The sequence below is a fragment of the Anopheles bellator genome, chromosome 1 (assembly GCF_943735745.2).
Source record: "Anopheles bellator chromosome 1, idAnoBellAS_SP24_06.2, whole genome shotgun sequence".
NCBI lineage: Eukaryota > Metazoa > Arthropoda > Insecta > Diptera > Culicidae > Anopheles > Anopheles bellator.
Genome location: NC_071285.1, coordinates 42,449,463 through 42,471,565, shown reverse-complemented (window position 1 = coordinate 42,471,565; position 22,103 = coordinate 42,449,463). Strand labels below are relative to the sequence as shown.

At 52.7% G+C, this 22,103-nt stretch overlaps 1 protein-coding gene across 3 annotated transcripts; it reads left to right on the top strand.

Moving 5' to 3' along the window:
• Window positions 1-1,100: 1,100 nt before the first annotated feature.
• LOC131206204 (PTB domain-containing adapter protein ced-6-like) lies at window positions 1,101-21,595 on the top strand. 3 transcript variants are annotated; one of them, XM_058198664.1, is made up of 11 exons: window positions 1,101-1,171; window positions 2,211-2,592; window positions 16,980-17,174; window positions 17,245-17,409; window positions 17,482-17,786; window positions 17,855-18,135; window positions 18,200-18,300; window positions 18,364-18,703; window positions 18,770-18,894; window positions 19,038-19,407; window positions 20,008-21,595. In XM_058198664.1, exons 3-11 carry the CDS (start codon window positions 17,028-17,030, stop codon window positions 20,028-20,030), a joined length of 1,857 nt encoding a protein of 618 aa, XP_058054647.1. In that variant the 5' UTR covers window positions 1,101-1,171; window positions 2,211-2,592; window positions 16,980-17,027; the 3' UTR covers window positions 20,031-21,595. The 3 variants fall into 3 exon arrangements, with proteins under 3 accessions (XP_058054647.1, XP_058054645.1, XP_058054648.1); XM_058198662.1 differs by having other exon boundaries at window positions 19,038-19,760; XM_058198665.1 differs by lacking the exon at window positions 19,038-19,407.
• Window positions 21,596-22,103: the final 508 nt, after the last annotated feature.

Sequence of the window (22,103 nt, the reverse complement as noted above, 5' to 3'; positions counted from 1 at the left end):
GGGATATGTTTTAAAGATGTACCACTTGTTTCCATCATTGCTAGCAGAGATTTTAACTTAAATTTTGTGTGCGTAATAAATCCATTAATAAATCTTGCAATCGAAATAATCAATTTTCCGTTCAACACAAAGATAATAAATTCAATCGAAGCGTCAAAGAAACGTACCACAAAGGATAAAAATTATTGGCCACAAAAAACACATTCCACGGCTCATCTCGAACCGAACCGACCGGCGGGCGTTGGAGTCACATTAACATCCCCTTTATTGCGTACATAAATGCCGAAATGACACACTAGCAAAAGCGCCATCGACGCGATATAATTTTCACGCCGTGCGGTGAGTGCAAATGCGCGTTGTTTTGGTTTGCTTATTCTCGCGGCCCGCCATTTTGGACCCCTCGATCTATGACGCGCGGCGAGTGATTTGAATACACTAAAGTGTCGCGAAATGGGCAAATAATTCGGATTCATAGTGCCGATTGCGGACCTGTCTTCGCGTATCTTCCACGGGCCCGTGGATGGCAGATGGCGCATTCGGAGTAAGAATTCAACCAGTTGCCTTGTTTTGAACAGCGATCGTGCGCATGCTGGGTTGGAGGATACTTAGATACTTAGGGCCCCAGCTGGGAAGTCGCGGATCACCAGGCTGATGACGAGTGGCCGATTGTGTGCGAATGCGCTCCAGTGTGCGTTCGAGAACTCGGAGGCTGGGCTCGTTGTGTTGGTAGACGGGGTAGCGATCGCGGCGCAGTATGCACACAGTACGGTACGAGGTGGCACCATATGTTTTACGTCATAGCATATCGTGGTAAATTCTAGAAAAAGATGAAAAGAGTATGTCGCATACGGGCTTTAGTTTAGGAACGCAAAACAGTAACATGATCGCATCAAAGTACGATCATTGGTCGTGGTCTTACCATCCGCACAGCACTGTACACGCAAACACCCCATCCGTACGACGATCTACAGGGCGTCGTGTCGGTGGTGGTGCGATCGCCAGCGCTACGCACCACTTCCAGCGCAACCGCGGCCACGGATTGCCAGTCGAACGCTCCGCCGCGATCCAGTGGAATAGTTTGTGGTGCGTCTCAGTGCCAACCGTGTCATCGCCGTGCCAAGATCTCCAGTGGAACAACGGTTTTCTTGTCCCCCGAACCCCGGAGCGTCCCGTACGTGCTTGATTGTTGTTGTTACGGCCACCCCATTGTTCATCCCGCAATCCGCAGTGTGTTCCGTAGCCGCTTCCGCTCCCCTTTCTTCACGGCCCGCTGTGGAAGTGGCAGTGGCGCCAGCGCCCTACCCCAGCCGAACTCTTTGTGTTGTGCAGCGGCCGAGTGCTGGTGTATACGTCGCTCCGATCGCACGGACATTTCAATCGGTTTGTCATCTCTCGCACCTCTCTTGTCATGTAGCAGGCAGCACCGAAAGGTCGTGAGTCGCCGGAGCCGCATTACGTGAACGCCAAGCCCTCTCGATCCGTAGTCGAGCGGACAACCTTCGTCCTGTTTGCCTGTGGAGTGGATGCTGCTGCGCGGATCCATCTTAGTTTCCCACAGCCCGTATACGTCACCGCGAGGTACGATCGCTCTCGATCGGCTGCCGTCGCCACCTGCCGATCGGCGGTTCATTTGTTCTAGGTCCGCCCTTGTCTCGCTCTCCCGTGTGCCATTTTACGGACCTCGGACCAGCTATTGTACTTCAAACGGTGTTGGTGTGATGACGACGGGCACACGGCACGATAAGCGCTCTCGAGCGGCCGCACTGTTGCTACGTGCTTTTTGCCCACTACTGCCCGTTCTATTCCAGACTCCCGTTAACGTGGTTTCGCACGGCGGCGGCGGGTACCGAACTTTTACCAGCCACCCTTGTTAGCTCGACACGGCGACGGCTTCCTTTCTCCGCCCGCAGGAAAACAGGCGCAGAAAAACGGGCCTTACCCAGGTGGATGATGAAAAGTAAATGCCAGGGAAAGGCATAAAACCTACCCGGACCGCCGGACGGACCGTTTCGCGGTGACGTGTTGGCAGAATGATTCTGCTGTCGTCGTCGTCGTAGTGATCGTTGCAATTACCGCCGCTCGTTACACTGCCGCCGCTGCCGTTTCTGGCGATCGTAGATCGGATCGTCGGATCACGCAGTGTTCTGCTGATTATGAAGCCCCGTTGCCGTTCTTCCCCTTGCACACCTTAATTCAATCCCTCCCAACAGGAAACCGAGGTTCGCAGCAGTGCATTGTGCAGCGTGATCGTACGCGTGCGTGCGTGAGTGTGTGTGGTGCGTGTTAAGTGCGCCAAGTGCGTCAGATCGTTTCTCCACGCCAAAGGCACTGTGCTTGTGTGTCCAAAGTGCCGTAGCAGCCGGTCGTTGTGTGCGCTCTCCGTCAGCAGTGTTAGAATCGCACGGCTCGCCCCTATTGGTTCTGTACGGCGGAAGCCCCCCCGGGAAGCTCGCAAGCCACGACGACAACAACGATCCGAAGGGGTCTACTTCACATCCACCTCGGAGAGCGGTTCTCAATCACGGCTGCCCCTGCAAGTCAAGCTTGAAGTTCTTTTGCGTGCCACGATCATCTAGAACGCGCAGCGCTCAGGTAGGTTCAGTTGCCCAGAAGCTTACGTTCCCGGTTTTCTTTTAGGGTCATGCAGCATCCGTGTGACACACCACACCTCCACGGTGCGTGACGGCCATTTATCGGATAACATCGCGACATAAATCGGCCCGTGTGTTTATTGTTTTATGAGCCACACACTTTCAACCGATCGCACGATCGCGCGGTTCCTTAATTCCGCTTTTATGTTCCGATCCCGACCGAACCGGTTCAATCTCTAATGCTGTGTGAGTGGTGCGCCCAGCACCGCGGTCGCATAGGATGGGAATTGCGGTTTCCATGACGATCGGGTCGGGTTCTGATGAAACCCATTTCTCTGCCCCAGTACACTGCACAACGAGGAAAGCAAACGGAAACCATGGTTACACGGAGCCGACTTTGCGACACATTTCGAAAGCGCACATGCACCATCCGATCGGTTCACCTCGGATTCGGGTGACTTTTGTGGTTAGGTAATGAGCCACTAGTCGACCATTCCACCGAACTGGGGCGCAATCCGGCCGCCCGTGCCCCGTGTGTGTTAGTATGCTGGCAATGTTTGTGTTTTTTCCGCTTCTTTTAAACAACCATCATCGATCGTTTGTTTTTCCTCCGGACCGACCGGGTTGGCTTGGGGCCCGGTTTTCGGGTTCGCAACCGGGCGGCCGGCTAGTAGGTGTCCGGCCGCGGGCGCCATATCCGCGATCGGTTGGCTGTGCGTGTTTCGACGGCCATCCATCCACGAGGGGGGGTCCACAGCCCGGTTGTAACTTTCTCTTCTCTTCATTTGGTTAGGTCGTTTGTTTGTTTGATGTTGCTTTTTGCTCACTCTCTCTCTCTTTCTGTCCGGGGCCTTTCATTTGTTGCTTTCGTCATTTTGCAGGTTTTCTTGCCGCTGCGCGAAATGTCAAAAGATGACGCGAAATTTTTGGGTTGTTACTTTTGCGGGAAGGAGCGTGAAATTTGCATACCAACACACACCGAGCGTGGTAAGGTTCCGGCGACGGGGCCATCCATTAGGTCATTAAATCGAGATAAAAAGTACTGTACAGCCGAGTGTACGAGCGATCGCAAACGATCTATCTCTAACACGAACACAGTCGCTCGCTGTCCTGGGCGGCCACGATGACGGTGTTACTTTACTGTGTGTGGCCCCGAGCCGGAAAAGCTCGCTCTGAACCGAAGCTTTCCGAGGGACCGGCAGCGCGATCGCCGGGATCCATTTGGCATTCCGTTCGTGTCGGCTCGGCCCCTGTTCCGACGGAGCGACAGATCCGACCCACACCACTAAAGGGCCAGCTTCTCCCTGGCTGGACTAACCGCCATTCGCGCCGCTTCTCGTTGGAACCGATTGTATAATTTGGTACTGCCGTGAGCGACACACAACAACCTCCTGTGAGCCAAGAGAACCCTTTTGGCGTGTCTAACGCGGTCTCTAGGATCGTGCCATCGATCGGTTGTGCGATCCCCAAAAACCGACTTCGTCAGCATCAGACCCTCAGCGTTTTTTTTGTTTTCGTCCGCACGGCCCCGACGGCCGCCGTCATCCGTGGCGGTGTTTCGTGAAGCGCAATTCGCTATCCGCACTTTATCGCGGGGCCCTCTCGATGATGGCGGCGGGACACGTACCTACTGCGTCACTATCTAAATGCGTTACAGGCCAAAAAACGGGCAGAAAAAGCGGGAAACAACAAAATATCATATCTTAAGCCCACCACCTTAAGAGAGCGCATGTGGTAAGCGACTCCCATTCTGCGTACTTCGTGGCGTTGGCTATTCGGCTCGGAAGGGTTGGCACTGGCGCCGTGTGCCGATCCCGCGCGACTGTGGTGTGCGTGAAAAAATAACAATATAAAAGATAGACAGAGCGCGGGCGCCTCAGCATAGGAATGGGCGAAGTGAAAGCTAGATAAATCATGCCTCCACACCATCATCAGCAGTCTCATCAGGCGCAGGGCCCACCGCTGCTGGGCAACAAAGTGCGCCATCGTCCTATCACCCACCCCGGCCGGGGCGAGGGGGATGGTGGGTGGATGGCCACCCGGTGGCGTTGGCGGCGGCGATGCTTAATTTAGGTCCACCACGGGCGAGTTCATCGTATCGATTGTTTTGCCTCGGCCCAAAAGGAAAAGGGCTTGTGGCCAGCGCTTCGTACTGGGAGATGGTTTTCTCTTCGAGCTTTGGGTTTCGTAGTTCTTTCGTCAGTAATTAACTACTTACCTGTCCATTGCGATGTAGTCACCCATTGCGAGGTTGCGCCACACAACACCGAGCGAGGAGCATAATCCACCGACGACGCGCCACTGATAACGTCGTTGCGTGTGGCGTGGCACCAATTATCCGTTTACATAAAGTTAAAAGAATGCCTTGCGCCACGCTGTGAGTCGACCGTTCGGTGCCTAACCACAATGCAGAGGCTTAGAATTGTTGTTGAAAAGGAATTCTCGGTGAGACTCATTACGAGTCCCGGTGGGCCGATGAAACAAAATGGTGTCGTAACGTAATGACGATACCACCAAATGTAGACGCGCGAGCCGCTGACGATCGTTAATCAATCGATCCGATTGATCGATTACGGAACCACCACCAGAGCGATGGCTTTTAAAATGTTCCTTCTCGACACGTTGCAACTAAGTATCGAGCCGAGTGATCGAGCTGGTGATCGAAAACGTCAGCCATTTCTGTGCCGATTTCAGCTACGAAAAAAAAACCCGATGCTGTTTATCTGCAGAGATGCTTCACGGGGTTGTGCATCATCGCCCCAGCGATTATGTTAGGTGAAGCAGAACGAGGCCGGCGTTTGATGACGGTGCATTACGGATCGGACGGTTCCACGAATCTCCCAACTCGCGGCGAGGCGCTTGCACACGATCCCGTCGCGAGGAGCGAAAGAGACGGAAACGATTAGAACCTTCCCTGAGTGGGGCTTTTCTGTTTGCGAAAAAAACAAAACAACAATCGGAACAAATAACAAATCGCCTGTCGGCGGCGGTCGCCGTCAAGTTCGCGAGATGTGAGACTTGACCGTCAAATCAAGGAATACGTTTAAATATAATTGCCACTTGCGATCGACCACCGTTCGCTGCGACCACCGGCGTGCGAGTTTAGCACCGCCGAAGTGGCCGGTGACCCTGGCCCGGTCTGACATTGGTGCCACGCGTGCAAAACAAGGAGCGGGAAGAAAAAGGCTCCAAAGTCACGATAAGAGGTGTTTCTTGCGCCTGGCTCAGCGCGCTCGGCGGAATGGGGAAGCCCGTACTTTATGGTCAGCTGACAATGCGAGGGTCGACCGCGTTTTTTTGTGTCCTACAGCGCGAGCCACGTTCTCCACCCGTGTGCGCCACCAGCTATCGAGAAGGAGAATGGCTGCTGCCGATGGTGGTGGTGAGTCTGTCCATGGACGGGGGTCGGAATCGTAGCGGAAACACAGCCGTGTGCCACGAAGATTTCAGCTGTGGCCAAATGGAGAACAAAATGAACCATCCTTGAACCAACGCAGCTTTATTAAACAGAATGAAGCGATTAAGTTTCACCTTCGTTCCACGCCGGGGACAAATAATTAGGCTTTCGGTGTTCCAATCGTCAGAGTTTTCATTCTAACGGCAACCCCCTGTTCGGGTGTGATAAGAGATACTACACCCAGGTGAGCAACGTTTGGCGCAACATGATCTCTGGGTAGCGCACAGACCCTTTGAGCCGATTGCATAACTGTTTCCTTCCCGGCCATGCGGCGCGCGTGTGTTAGAGCACCATTCGGTTCGTGCCCTTTTGGGCCATCGCTACCGCTGCAAATTCCTTTCCTTCGGTCCGACCCGAGGGGGCCCATGTTTTGCATTCACAAAATATGCTCGACCCGAAAACTTTCAAACGGAACTGACGTGCTTCGACAAACCGGTTTTTATCGCTCACTCATCCGACAGTGCCCCGGTCGCCGGCAGGCGGCCAACTGGCCGACCCCAGGCGGATGTGGGGAGACCATTAAAAAGTTTAATATTCAAACAGATTTTATAAAACCAATTCGGAGCGCGCGAATGTCATAGTCGGGCATCGCAGAACGCTCCTCGTAAAAGGGACGCGCACGTATAACAGTACCTCCGGGAGAGCAGATCCGCGAGCAGATCGATTCTGACCGGTTCTGACCGGACACTTGTCGCTCGGTGGCCATCTGTAAACTGGCCCATTCGCACACCAACACCACCACGGGGCGCGTGGTCAGGTGGACACGCATACGCAGCCGCTTCAAACTCGGACATCAGCTGAGTGGCGATCTTGAAGGCATAACACATTAACCCCCCTAAAAAGTAGATTTTGAGTCTCGTCTGTCGTTTAAGAAAATATGATCACTTATGGTGAAGGCACAAATTCCGTTGGCATAAAAATGACCCTAAAAGGTGTGCCTCGACCAAGCGCCTGTCACGACGTGACGGGAAAAGATGTACTTTTAAATACATGCACTTATTGCCCCGATACACGCGGGCCATCATCACCACGACGCGCCATCGTATCAGACGCATCGCATTCCAGTCGCTAATCTTTTTGCATCTTTCGTCGTTGTAGGCACTGCAACCAGGGGTACTACCCCCGAGCCCTAGCGGAGCCGGAGCCTAGACACTCCGCCAGCGCGAAAAACCCTCTGATCGATCGATCGCGTGTGGCTTGATGCTGCGCCGGTGCACCGGAGCGCAGTATCGGAAACAATTATTTGCATAAATTAGCCAACAAACAGCTGAACGGCGTGGCTAATGGCGGAATTCTTGGCAGATGACCGACCCACCCGCCACTCGGATCGTATCTTGACTTGGGCCGGTTATCGCATCGCGCGTTGTTGAATGAACCGGGCTTCTGGAATGCGTCTCTCTGGGAAGAATTACAGCGGTGGCGTGTGACGCAGGAACTGCCACTTTCAAATGCACACGTGAAACGCATTCCTTTCCGAATCGTCGGGCGAAAACTTCCGTTAGAATATTGCTGCGTATATTTCGTCACCCGTCGTTCGAAGCGCGGACTTTTAAAGGACACCCGACGCCGCGTCGCAAAGGGCCGGGAAATAATGAACACACTCCGAGGCGAGAGAGGGTTTCGAGAACACGATTCCTAAAACAGTGTTACGCCACATCCACCACAACGTCTCGCACATTTGAATGTGTTCTGTCCACTTTGTGGGTCCCCGCCAAAGACGGAATGCGAAAAGCAGTCACACGCTGCTGATGCATACACCACGGGCTTCCCAAAGCACAGCCTCCGTCCGTCCGTCCGTCCGTCCGTCCGTCCGTCCGTCCGTGGAGACCTCCCGGCGGGGTCTTCTGGTGCGGGTTGGGCAAGGTCCAAAATACGTAAACCGGTTCTGGGTTGCTTCCATATACCCTACGCGACACGCAAGCGTTTATCTGTCGTCGCTGTTTGTTTTCATTTACGACGTCCCGCAGCTGGGGCTAAAGCGCAGATATTTAAATGTAAACTTTTTGATGTGGCGTGTTTATAACTTGCCTCGGGCCCTGCCGGATCTTCGCCTTTCGATTGTGTGAGAATACAACTTTTAATCGTTGTATGAGCCTCGCGCAGAAGAACTGCGTAGTGATAGGTTGAGTTCAAAATTTAGCGCCCTTTTCCGATAAATTGACAAATTGATATTGATATGCAGCCTCTTGTCTGGTCGAGCGGGACAAAGATTCACGTCGAAGTGGCCGCGTAATTTACCTATTGTTTTGCATCCTCGAGCTCTAGACCCCGGACGGACGAATGACGCAATGCGCGGGGCCTAGGATACGGAGCCCAAGGTTAAAGCCGGATGAGCGAGAGAAGCGCAAAATAGCTTCAAATCCCAACCGCGCACCGCACGTTCCGCCATTGTGGCTCCGATTGCTAGGGAGGAAGTAGGAAAAACACCACTCCATCCGGGCCTGGGCTGGTGTCTAGTACGGTGGAGATTGTTGTGGAACTGGTTTTCTGGACGTGAGGCACGGGGCTTCTCCTAATCGATCGTCGCTCGTGCTGCTGCCACGCTTGAGTGGTGTACGGCACACGGAATCACTCGCGCGATTTGTTTGAAGATGTTCGCGGTACGTCCTTCGTCCCAGCGGCAAGGAGACACCGTTCACGGATGGATTGCACCAGGCGAGAACGAGCTCTCGTTCGACGTGCCGTAATCTGATCGCCACGATTTTTACTGATCCGCCCATCGCTGGCAGATAGACGATCGGCGGGTATCCGAGAATTGATTTTGTCAGCGATCGTACGGGAGAACAGGGAGGAATATGTTTATTTATTGTTGTGTAATGGCATTTACTTACGATCCGGTTCACCACTCAGCCCTTTATTTATGGCACTGCTTCAGCCCGATCCCGCATGTTATTGTTTGCCGCATGAGTACTCGTTTTTAAATGCAAAAATGCCTTTTCCTCACTTATTTGCCCTCTAAATGAGACAATCTTTGCCTTTGTCCAGCAGAGCCTTGGGTTCGACGTCAGCCAGGTCAGCAAGCGTTTTGATTTGTCCATTGGTTGTTGAGCAAAGGAGTTGCAATACAATTTGGTATTCCAATGGGCCAAAGCATTCGAAAAGAGACTTTAGCTTCGGTGAGCTAAGACCAGTGCCGGACCAAGACCGAACATTTCATTCGTAGATTGATCGATGTTTTGGTGATCCTCCTCCTTTTAAAAAGCTCCTTAAAAGCTTCCTCTTTGATGAAGCTTTAAAGGCAAATCAGTCGAATGATGATCCTGCGGTTTTTTCCCGTTCGTTTTGCCAAAGTCCGCCAGAATGTACACCGATTTTTGGGGGGGGAGATATCCACATTCTGTTCAGCCCAGTTCTAACCCAGCCCCACTCTCCACTTCCGGCGGAGTGCGAGTCAGGCAAAGACACATCAAAAGTGCCAACAGCTTTGCAAAGTATTTCCATTGATTTAGCTGCACTTTTCACACCGCCACCGTACGGCTATTGACCCCACGGCCGCACCCGATCGCGTGTGCAGCGTGCGAACGAGAATGCGAAGGGAAAATCGTTGTGAAAATTGTGAAAGAATTGTTCTGTTCCGTCGGGGGTGTTGTGGGCAATACCGACTCATTATCCATCAGCAGCCCGATCGTTGATCTGGCCCGGAAAATGGCCCTTTGTCGTGTATGGCCCCCCTGCACAATGGGCCGGTCAATTTCAAGATGGCGTTTGTGTGGGCAGTATAGGCCCACTGGTGCACAATGGAAAGGGGGAGAACGTTTTTTGCATGTGGCCAAAATGATGTGAATATTCGCTTCTCGAACTCGACGATGCAACCGCGATCGGGGCTCGGAGGGGGCCATACGACGAGCTGTGTCGGGTGCAACAAACCCGCCTGACCTGGGAGGTGCGAAATCATTAGCGGGTGGAGGAAATTGTGCCACGCTAATTGGTGTCGGTGGCGCAGCGGACCGCGGACACCTTACGCGGGTCTCTCCGAGTCGTGGGGAACACGATGTGACAATGCTGGACTGACTGACGATGCTTTGCATAATGTTGCCCGCCGGAGCCGCGGCCCATCTCACTTGGCACAGTGACGTGTGTGACCTTAGTGGACCGTAGTCCGTATGTTCGGTTCCATTTATAAGACCCACGCAAACCCGGCTTTGCTTTGGACGCCACCGGACGGCCGACGGAACGAGTGAGCGATTTAATATGCAACATTTGTCCGCCGTGATGAATGCAAAACAGTGCGCCGACCGACTGTTTTGGGAATGTGTCCCTTTCCTAACCACGGCATTGACGATCGTCGCGATGTTGAAAACATTCCGGAGCGGCCGTCAAGATTTCTTGTCGGTTGGAAATGCTCCGAAGCTTCGAGTTCACGGCGAGCGGAGTTCACTATTGCACAGAACAGATGAGGAGAAAACAGGATTTGTGGTAGTTTATGGCTTAAAGCGTTGCGTCCCCCTATCGATCGCCACTAGAAAAAGGGCCAACCCAAAACTTGTACGCATCCGACGACGGTCATCCATTAGCGGTAATGGCGATGACCACCTTGAAAGCGTACGTGTGGTGGGCCTCTTTGGCTTGAAGGTTTCCAAAATGTTGTGATACTCAAAAGTGCCGCACGACCGGCCAAATGCCCAAAAGGTGAGTTGCCTTGGCAGGAGCCTTAGGGTCTGTTATTTTATTTTTTTCAGCTTAATTAAGTCTTGTTTTTGCAAAGTGTTTTACTATTTTTTATATTGTTGGTTCAATTCACAAAACATGCGATCAACCAACCTTACGAAAGTCTGGTGGCCTCAATGGACATAATCTATGCGGACCCTTATCACGCTGGCATAGAAAACGAAGACCCTCTCCATTCACGATTGAGGTCCGTCACGAGAGGAACAGCAGCCGCCGGCTGGCATTCTCGCGATCACCGCCGGCACACGATCAGCTGCAGCTCCTAACGGAGGTTCGTTGGTTGGCTGCGTCCGCCCGTGTTAGCGGCCAGAAGAGGGGCACTTTCGGCGGCACCATTCTTCACCAACAACGCGATGTTACACTATCGCGCATCATCCGTGGCGCAATAGAACGCGGTCGATCGTCTTGCGCGAATGGCAGCGGCGCGGCTTGCGATGTGCAACGCGTTGCAGTTGCAATCAAAACGGGAAGTTTTGGCCGCTCGCCGATAATTTGGCCGGCGATCCGTCTACAGTGCTGCGTTAATCAATCGCCATTACCGCTATTGTTTCTGCGATGTAAAACAATGGTTCCCGTTCGTTCCGGCCGGGCATTAAACGCACGCGCGAATGAATTGGTAATCGTTGAATTAACTCTATTGCGGCCAGCCAAGAACTATCGTTATCGCGCAACCTGCGCGCAGTTTATCGCAAGGTTTTTTTTTTGTGCCCTCCTCAGCTTCGACAACTTCGGGACTATTGTTTTTCCGTTGCGAACGTCGGTTAGCCAAGACACGACGATTGATTGCAGTGTTTAAAGACAATGTTGAACAAGATAGAGATAAAGGAGGAAAAACCGTCAGCACGATGAGAATGGACGCGTCTCTTTTGGGGGGGTCGCTTGTGAAATCCGGAATCGTTTGTCAATTGAACCGTTTGGCCATTTTATGTAGCCTGGTGCTGGGGTTGGAAAAAATCGCGCCGGTAATGGTACTTTAGTGCTTCGTGTCTCAGACAGACAGACAGAAAGACATCGGTTTGGGGCTGAGCGACACACAATAAGCCATTTCGTAGAACTCTGCGCTGTGGCCGCTTTCGCCGTGTTAAATAACTTGCGTGTACCTCTGCAACCGCAATGATTAATCTCTATAATGAAACTTGGGAAATGGAATGGAAAATTAGGGGAGCACTCAACACGCTTTGAACCGCGGTTCGGTTTTTGGAACCGGATCGACAGCCCATCAACGGGAACATTAACAGCAGCAGTGTGCCTATGACAATTGGCTTCGCTTCCTTCCGCCTTGGCGTAGGCCATCGAACTTGCTGGCGAGGAGAACCGGGTTAATCCGGGGGGCCTATCTGGTAGATCTTGCTCCGTGACCCGGTTTGTCTTTTTCGTTTTTCTTACCCCCGTTGCACCCCAAAACAAGGGGCACTCCATTTTCTTTTCTCTCCCCATCGAGGAGTCGTGACGATTATGAGCCGGAGCCACGATGACAGATTGGTCTCGTGTGTTTGGTGGTGATCTCAACCGGGAGCGGATCGTAGGTTCATTCACCCGACGACGGGCATAGGATGCTGATGGTTCCAATTCGATATGGAGCCCGGGTTGGTGACGCTCTCTGTCATGAGCCTAAACATTGTGTCTAAAATAACATTCATACCGCCTCACATCGACAGGCAGCAGCTGTCCCATCTGTGCCCTATCTGCCGCTGATGACCGCTGTGCACTTCTCGTGGGAATATGCACCCGGGCCAGTCGCATTATGTAGCAGTCGAGATACAGGAACAGGAAGTAAAAGCCGGTCAGAGCGACGGCCAGAGCCAACATTAGCGATCGGTAGCAGAAACTAGTTTTGCGGCGCACGGCACTGAGGGCGCGTGATTAGTCCAGAGCATCATCATCATCATCATCTGGGGGCTCTCGGGGGTGGGGGGACGATATGTGCCCCGATCCTTTCCGCGTTGACCACCGACTATTAGTGGAGCAGCAGCAGCAACCGCCACCGCCGCTTATCACTCTTTCAGCCATCGCTCCAAACGGATGGGCGTCACAGTGGACGTCGAGTGATTTCACCGATTTTGTAGCGCTTTTTCCGCAACAACTGCCCCCCCCAACGGACCGAGAGAGAGCATCCTTCGCCGGGGCCCGGGAATGGAATGTCGGCGGCGGCGAGCTCCAGGACGCTTTTGGGACCGATCGGTGGAGTTGCATCGGTGGTGTTTCGTAATCACTTTGGAGGTGTAAAAAAGAGCCATTGCCGACCTAATGAGCGATGAAAGTTTAGTAGAGACGCCCATCGCCAACGGAACCCCCGGAACCCCCGGAACTGAAACGATTTTTTCCTCCCATCAATATTGATACCACCCTTGCGCGTGGGGCCCGATGGATTGGATGCCCCAAAACGGCACCCGAAAGGTTTCGGTTGCCTTTTTATTAATGCCTCTGTTTTGTACCTCACGAACGTAGCGCAGGTCGAGGAGTGCCCTCGGTGGTCACGACTCTTGCGCGGCACATTAGTGGCAGTGGTCGTTGCGACTGCGCGAGGTCTGCGAAGTGTGTTATTGCCGCGTAATCACGCCTTGCGCGGCAACTCGGTCAGCGTGTTTATGCTGCCTCGGTGGCCAGCCAACAGCTTAGTAGCCCGGAGCGTGGCACGAAGGAGAAAGTGACGAGGAACTGACACTACTGCTTCTCGGTGTACGTGTCTGCGGTGGTCTCTCGGTCGGTTCCACCTGGCCTTCCGAACTTCCGTGGGCCACAGGAACAGGAAGGAAATGGGGCGATCAGGGCCGAAGACGATGTTAAAGAAGTTACGATCACCACCCCACCGATTGGGCGCGAATTATGAAATTTCCGGTTTTCGCTTTCGCCGCCGCCGCCTGGCGGTCGGTCTTCGGACCCGATTTGTGAATCGTCCGATAGCTGCTGGGTTCATTCACCAAACCACGGCGCGGTGGGCCACTTTAGGGTCGAATGGAACGAAAAACTCAAGACCCACAGAGGGACACTGAGAGGTGAGCTGTGAATGAGACAGCGTAAGAGGGTGTAAAGAGGGTCCGGATTGGAAATTCTATTGCCTCCAAAAAGACCTCAAGGAGGATCCCGGGAGATAGCGCACCGTTCGCCAAACAACTTCATTTCGCAATGAAGCAAGACCCAGCGAATCTGGCCCGAACCGGAATTGGGGCAACCATTTTTCCCTCTCACGTTGCACTGCCCAATCGTGTGTCTTAACGTCCCCGGAGCGGTAATCAAATCAAAAGCCATCCCCAAGAAGTGGCCAGGTCACGGCTGTTCAGGGAGCGCGCGCGCGCGCCATGTGAAGTGATCCTGATCATTTCAATCATCATCGCATAATTTTTATGACCACAAACAAAATCAGGTCGCCGGTCGAGAGGCGGCGAGGATGTCCTACTTCCCGGCGGTCCCCCGTCGGTTGAGATAAGGGACCCCGGGAGCAGCCGTGGCCACGTGATTGCTGCCGTCCCGTCGAGTGCGAACTCGAGAATATTGATAGCGGGGAAAGAATAGCACTTCCAACGAAGCAAACATCGCGCGGGTCGGAGCGGCTTCGAACTGGACAAGGTCCAATCATCATCAGCTCGCGGCCACCGCGGTGTATAAAAATAGAAGCACTACCGAACTACGTGGCCCAACACGGTGGGACCGACGCGCCAAAAACGCCGATAATCGGTCCCGGTGTCGTGTCGGGCTGCTCGCGCCACAATTGGAGTGAATGAAATAATGTGCGCGGATAGTTGGAAAATTGGCCGCCCCGCTCCCGAACCATTATCGGGCCCTCCCCCCGGCACAGCGCATCCATGATTCGGACCGCTCCTTCCGAGTGGGGTGCCCATTTGTGTAGGCAGTGGCCATGATATGTAAATTCGTCGGCGAGGGATTCGAGGCAGCGAAAGTCTATTTTCTGGCCTCCCGCCCCAACGTTTCGTTTATGGCGATCTGCGACGTACGATCGTTCGACAACTCAATTCGGGGGCGGCCGGCCTCTCGATCAGTTGCTATGCTAAACTTTCTTCGTCATTAGTGGAGTCCGTATTGCAATCGCTTTCGACGTGTAATTCGCACAACATTTGAAGCCGTTTTGCGAAATCAATGCAATTGACGACGGAGATGATGCACCAGATCGACAACAGGGCCGTATGTTTGCCAAGCAATTCGCAAAAGGCCAAGTAAATATTTGAAGCAAAAGTTCAATTCAAACCCGTTTATCATTGGGCTTTGCTAAATGCTCAACCCATGCATGGACATTTTGGAGGACATCTGTGTAGTTCCTACAAACGAAACACTATTAATTCAATCATAAATCAAGCCATTAACGTCGGTAATAGATCTCGCATTTCCTGATGGGCACTATGTAAGCGCTCATTTTGAAAGCCAAACGATCGGTTACCGAACGATCGTTAAATCTCACAAACCACTCGGATGTTGCCAAAAGATGCGCGTTGTTGATGTCACCACTTTAGACTCTTTCGTGTGGCAGGAGGGAAAAAAATGGCCACCACACGGGAACCGCACGCCTCCTCATCAATCAACGGTCCGAGAGACACGGTTCGACGTCTCGAAAGTTCGTCAAACCCACGCCCAAACCCGGCCCGCTCAATGGTGTCATTAGCAGCACGTCCATTGCAGTGTTCCTCGACGTTTTTTGCGGTTCGTTGCGGCCTTTGCATACCCAATAATCCAATCAACGTGAAGCCAAAAATTTGGTCATATTGCCGAGATTGGTGGTCTTGCGTGTGCCTAAAAAGTGCCAACAATTTAACACGCACGCTCCTCGGCGCCCCCCCCTTCGGCATTGGCATATAATTTCCTCCTTGATTCGGTTTCCTTAATTGAAACGATAGCAGCCACTCATCGGAAGCCGCGTGTACGATCGCGCACTCGATCGACCTTGAACGACAAAACTGTAACGGAGATGCCTTCGCTGCTGCGGTGCCGCCGGCCATCAAAGTGAAACCCACTGTGGCAAGCGAGGGGTCTGACCTTAACCAACTGCATCTTTCGTCGCGTCGAGTTTCGCGGTTTCCATCGCGGCGGAAGATTGCACAGAAGTCCTTGCTGTGGGGTTGAACAATCGTCCGCCGTGTGCAATGCCTGCAATTTGGGTCATTAGTGGAGAATCAGCGCAGCGTTATTAAGTGGATCGCCACGGGTTTCCTTCTCTTGTCGGTGGCCAAGAAGATTCGTTTCGGTGGCGTATTGGTTCATCGGTAGTCTCGTTTTCTCTCGTCGCAAGCTTCGAAGCACCGAAGTTTCGGCTAAACGGTGTTACTACATCGGGTGGGAACTACCGATCAGTCAATCTGTGCTGTGTTGAGTTTTCACCGCGATTTTCCTTCTCGTCGCAGTCTGGAACCAAAAAAGAGCAAACGAAATGAAGCACCCAGAAGGCTAAAACGGATACCGGCCAGTAGTGGCCGGAGTTCCCCGGGAGCACCACTGACTAATTTCATCGCATCCCATCGGTGCGGGCCTTTGTTGGAAGAACGTGAGAAACGCTGCCCAATAGACAGCGCACGTAGTGCAAATAAAGGAATTTACTGGCCAGCCACGGCACACGGCAACTAATCAGCGAATGGCTAATAAAAACGTAATGGCGCACTTTGGATTTTTATTTCAACTCTTTGCACACGCCGTATGCAGCGCTGCATTTTAAGTGCATTGGTGCAAAAGGGGAGAAAAGGAATCTGTACAGTGCGAGCGCCACCACGATCGTGCCACCACGGTGGAGTGCAATTAATGGTGGAATGTAACAAGGGAGACACATTTAAAACGACGCCGATCACAGACCATTAAAGATGCGCCTGAGAGCCGCCTGAGCCGGGATGGGTTTTTCCGATCGGGAGCCTTCTCTTTCATTAGTATTCGGCGCCGCGGAGAGATGCAAAGTAGTTATCTGTGGCCTGCCTACTACGCAGTCCGCTGTGCGGCCAACGTAACATCAGAACCCAGAGAGTCAAGGCAATCGATGTCGCATCCGGTAGTACCCCGGTCTTTGTGGGGCGTTCGTTGGCGCGACACGATACCTCCGAGTGTATCGGTTGTCGCCGTTGTTTACGCGCTACGGACCCCGGATGTAACTTGAGTCCTGATGCTCTTGGTGTGGCGCCATGGTGTGGACCCCGTGATAAGCGGTAACTCCCAACTCTGCTTATCGGAGCGTGGTGACGCACGGCTTCTACGTTTTCCGGTTTCTCGGACATTCCGCAGACTTATCAACCCCGGACTAACGGCGAGTGTTTTGTGGTTTTTCCTTCCAGAACCGTACAGTCGCGAGGAGACCGTGCCGCGGTCCGGTAACAGTAATCATGGCCTCGACGCTAATGTTCTGGAACAAGCAGAACTCCAGCTCCGGCCAGAACGGGAGCAGCGATGCCAAGAACACAAAGAACGGCCGCAACTGGCTGCACGCCCCGGATGTGCTCGTTAACGGGCACGTCGCCTATCTAGTCAAAGTAAGTAGCCGCCCCGGTAGCCGGTGATCGCGATCTTTAACCTCGTTTCTTGGTTCATCACCATCGCCAGTACCTCGGTAGCACACCCGTCGAGCAGCCGAAGGGCATCGAAGTGGTGAAGGAAGCGATCCGGAGGCTGCAATTCACACAGCAGATGAAGAAGGCCGAGGGCGGTGGCAACGTGAAGACGAAGAAGGTCGAAATTACCGTCAGTGTCGATGGTGTTGCAATACAGGTTTGTGTGTGATCGGAGGAGGATCGCTTGGGGAGAAGGTACTTATCGCTGCTCTTCTTCTGCTGGCCGTAGGAACCACGATCGCAAACGATCATGCACCAGTTTCCGCTGCACAAAATCTCCTACTGCGCGGACGAGAAGGGCGTGAAGAAGTTCTTCAGCTTCATCGCGAAAACGAGCTGCAACAGCAGCGCGCCGAGCACCGTCTCGTCGATCAGCTCGGTCGGAGACGATACGATGAGCGGTTCCACCAACTCGAACGGCACCAGCAGCAACGGAAGCAGCGAGGATCGGCACGAATGTTTCGTGTTCATCTCGAACAAGCTGGCCTCCGACATTACGCTGACCATCGGGCAGGCGTTCGACCTTGCGTACAGGTGTGACTCCCAGTCGCCAACTCGCTTCGGGAACGCTTTCTAATGGCCAGCTACCCACTTTCTTGCAGGCGTTACGTCAGTGATAGTGGCAAGTCGCTCGAAGCAACCAAACTGCTCGCACAGAAGAAGCAACTCGAGCACACGATCACCGCCTATCGCCAGCGGTTGAAGGACCTCTCGGAGTTGGTCTTGAAGGCGGACCTCGAAAAGCTGCTACTGCGCCTGGGGGTGCGAGACATCTGCGAGGTGCCGCCGGCCGAGAACGGTGTCGATGGCCACACCACCCACAATGGTAGCAATATGAACAACAACAACAACACCGTCAACGGAAGAAAAACGCCCGATCTGGGTAAGTATTCGGCGCCAGAGCGAGCGAACGGCCACCACTAACGACGTTCCGTGTGCTTTGCCAGGTATCGACGTTTCGTTACCGAACAATGATGACCAGCTGCTAATCGAAACGTCACCGAAGCACTTTGCGCCGATCGTGCCACCGAGAAACATCCAGAACCAGGTTAGGAGCGGGGTGGGGTGATCCTGCGCCCGATTCCCTTAATAAACCGATGTTTCACCACAGATCAACAGCACACTGGAAGCATTCAAGCCGTCGGTCGGCACCAAGCTCGAGGGGCTGCTGCTGAACTCGGACTCGGACAGTGACTTTGATCCGCGCGCTCCGGACAACGATGATGGCTCGATGACGGCATCGACGGCCGGGACGATGGGTGGCGGCAACAAGATTAGCAACGATCTGTTCGGCTTCGAGCCGCCGAAACCGTCCAACGCCGCTACGCTCGGCCAGCAGCTGTTCGGTAGTAGCAATGGCCACAGCGCCACCAATGGGTTCACCAATGGCACCAACGGGGCATCCGTGACGAACGGCTTCGGTCAAGCCCCAACTAGCCCTCCTCCGATACGTGAGTGTACCGCGCGTGATCATTGCTCAGCGGGCCCTGCATTAATCGATCCGCTCACTTTTTTAGTGGCTCCTCCACCGGCAAAGTCTGCGCCGCGGCGAACGGCAGCTCCGCTGACGAACGGCAACGGGACGAGCGGTGCGTACCAGGATCTGTTCGGATCGGCACCCTTCAATCCGCAATCGAATGACGTAAGTAACGCACCGTTTAACAAGCGATCAAACGATCATCAACCGTCCACCGTATTGGGGGGGAATCGATTAACGGCACGCAGGATGATCCTCTCCCTTCCCCCGGGGTTAATCCTAACCACCTAACGCTAACTTTCGAACAGGATTCGGCCTTCGTGGAGGACGCGTCGTTTAATAGTGGCGCGTGCATGGGTGATTCAACGTACGCCATCAACGCGAACGCCAGCGGGAGCTTCTCCGATGAGGTTCGCGTGCTGGCAAACAATTCCCACAAGCTGGACACAATTCTTGCGCACGGTCCAGAAGATCTCGGTGGAGTCGGTGCCGGGGTCGGCGCTGGGGCCACCACGCATTTGACATCAAAATTGAATCCCTTCGCCGCGGCCATCGGCGGTGGAACGGCGATTGGAGCGGTGCTGCGCGCGGGCAATCCTTTGACCGCCGTCCAGCACCACCCGGTCACGGCGTACGATGTGTTTAAGAACCCTAACGACCGGGAACGGTTAACGAACGGTACGGTACCACAGGTGGTCACTAGCGGCGGGTGCACTGGGGCCATTAATGATCATGCAAATGGTACCACTAACACTCACGGCACGGGAATCATTCCATCATTGGCGGGAGCGGGAGTGTCTCATGATCCGCTGACCTCGGAGGCACGGTTCGAGGACTTTGCTCAGACGGCGTTCAATGAGTTCAAACGGGATCTGAGCGTTAACACGCGACCGGTGCCGAGGGGTCGATCTTCGATCGGCACGATCAAGCCACCGTTAGTCACTGTCCCATCCATCACTAACACTGGCGGTGCTGTGGAGGGTGCTTATCGCTTGGCCAGTGGGCCAATGGTGCTCCAGCCGGACACGAAGGTAATGGTGTGGTAATGGTCGTGTTCGTTTGTTTTTTAACATCTTGAATCAATGTCCTGTACGTTCGTTCGTGGCTCCGCGTCGTTGTGCTGTGTCCAAAGGTCTCAATGTTTTGAGATGATTTCCCGCTTATTCGTGCGCCTTGTTTGAGTAACTGTTGTTCACTGTTTGTAGATCGTATTGATTTTATTGCTGTTATCAGCGAGTTTTATTAATATGTGTTCTCTTTCTCTGCTTTCATGTGCAGACGAGCAAGAACGGTTTCTTTAGCTCCGACGACGTGCTCGATACGTTCGATCCGCTGAAGAAGTAAACCCGATCGATCGAACCCCTGGCTCCTGGCAGTCCCGTTCCGGTTCCATTCTTCGCAGTCTTTCGCGCGCCAATGCGGGCCATTTTTAGGGGTCCCACCATTTACAGCAGTAGAATCCGGAGGTGCACACTGTGCGGACAATTGGTTAGCAAATATGTGTTTATTTTTGTTAGTTTTGTTTGGATGAGGAATGAACGTGTTGGACATGAAGCGAGGATAGCGTGAAAGATCGAGGCAGCGAGAGAGATGTAGAGAGAACAGAGAGAGAGAGAGAGAGAAAGGAAGAGAAAACAAACGTAGAACGTGTAGATTGCGAGGTAAAAGAATGTAATTTGTTACTGTAATTGTACGTCATCTCTAGTGTTAGTAGCTCAACTGTGAGTTTCCATATTTTGCTTTTGCCTTTACTCGTCCGCTTTCCGCTTCCCGTAGCCAGCCCGGTGCCCTCCTCTGCAAGGTACTTCCGGCAGACATATTCAGCCTTTTCTAAACTGTTTCCCAAACCGTCGTAAGGAAGTAATGTTAAGCGGTGCTAGCGAACTAGCGAATGGCTGTTCGAGAGGTGGCGTGAATAATCTATGTGAGGGCAGGGCCCCGCTGAATCTAATCTGACCGTTAGCAGTTCTCAGACCCGTTCGGCAGCGACAATAAAAACAGCGGAAAGCAAGTAAAGTAAGTATTACCACTGACAAAATTTAAATAACGACACCTCAGCCTCTCCTCATCGCGCTCCGGCTTGAATAACTTTCCAAAATGGCAGCCTTAAAAGTGGACAAACATGAAGATGATCCCTTAGAGATCCGTCAGCAGTCGGTTTCTCTGTAAAGTCTGTGGTGAAATTGTGTCGAACGTAAACATTCCTTCCCGATTTCTCGATGAACCGAGCGCCATGGGCCCTGAACTATCATTCCATATACCATTTAATAAGAAATGTGTTTTTCGACTTTCCTTAGCTCGATTGGGACAAGAAAGCTTCACGAGGGAGTTTTCGAACCAGGCAGGAGGCTGCCTGTCCCCATTGCAGGTCACTCATTCGATTGATTTTTCTTGGTACGTTTTTGTTTTGAGTGAAAAAAATGATCATTTGGACGATGCAAAATAGATCGGCTACCGAATCTCGGTGGCGATCAGACTCCGCAACGGGACCGCAATTATGTTGTTATTGAAAAATGTGAAGTGAAAGGAACTCACCTACCAATAAACACGTATGCAATAATGCTGTTAGTGTAAGTTTGTGAACATGATCTACGTTGTTAGCAAGAGGTGCATAAAAGGTGGGAAAGTTTTTGCTAACTTGCGAAAGAACATATTGGAATCGTACGATCGTGTTTTTTTATAATAAGATTCACAACCCGGTTCGCCTCGGTCGGCATGTAAACAAGCAATCATAAAACAGAGAGAGGTTTAAGCAAGAAATTTTAGGGCCATTGTTATCGTATATGAGTAAACATATCAACTAAATATATATATATATGTATACCTAAAATTATGCCAATAGAAAGTGTAACAAAATAAAGAAAAAGAACGATAAACGCCTTTTTCAGTTTATTCTAATTCGAAAGATACTAGCTAGGCGTAGGGTTTTCAGTATTCACGATAACAACTGAGCTGAGCGATGATGATCATGGCGCGTGTTGTCCTCGTTTCCCCCGTTTTAATGGAATGTAGTCCACTAGGGAACGGGCATAAAATGGCCACAAAAACTAAGGACATCCCTAGCGCATTTACAATGCTCTGTTGATGACCGCCTCGCGCAACGATCGCGCGGCGGTAGGTGGGATCAAAAGGAGCGTCTCGCCGCGTTTGTGTTACTAAATTATTCATAAATTTTGTTTGTGCCGGGGATAGGGCTCTCTTTTCAAACGACATCAGTCATTCGCTAGAGCCTGTCGCTCTCTGGGGATTGCCAGCATAATCGTCCGGAACTTTGTCGGTGCCGGCAGTGTGCTTCGTGGCCGGAGAATGCTTTTCCCATTTTTCATACCAATACAGGACCCCCTCCCTGACAGCAGACGCTTCAGTTTATGATG

Excerpts from the sequence above, each read along its gene's own strand:
- LOC131206204 (XM_058198662.1), top strand. The coding sequence starts at position 17,028 with ATGGCCTCGACGCTAATGTTCTGGAACAAGCAGAACTCCAGCTCCGGC. Across the intron at positions 18,136-18,199 it reads AAGAAAAACGCCCGATCTGG|GTATCGACGTTTCGTTACCG; the intron begins GTAAGTATTCGG and ends GTGCTTTGCCAG. Across the intron at positions 18,895-19,037 it reads TCAATCCGCAATCGAATGAC|GATTCGGCCTTCGTGGAGGA; the intron begins GTAAGTAACGCA and ends ACTTTCGAACAG.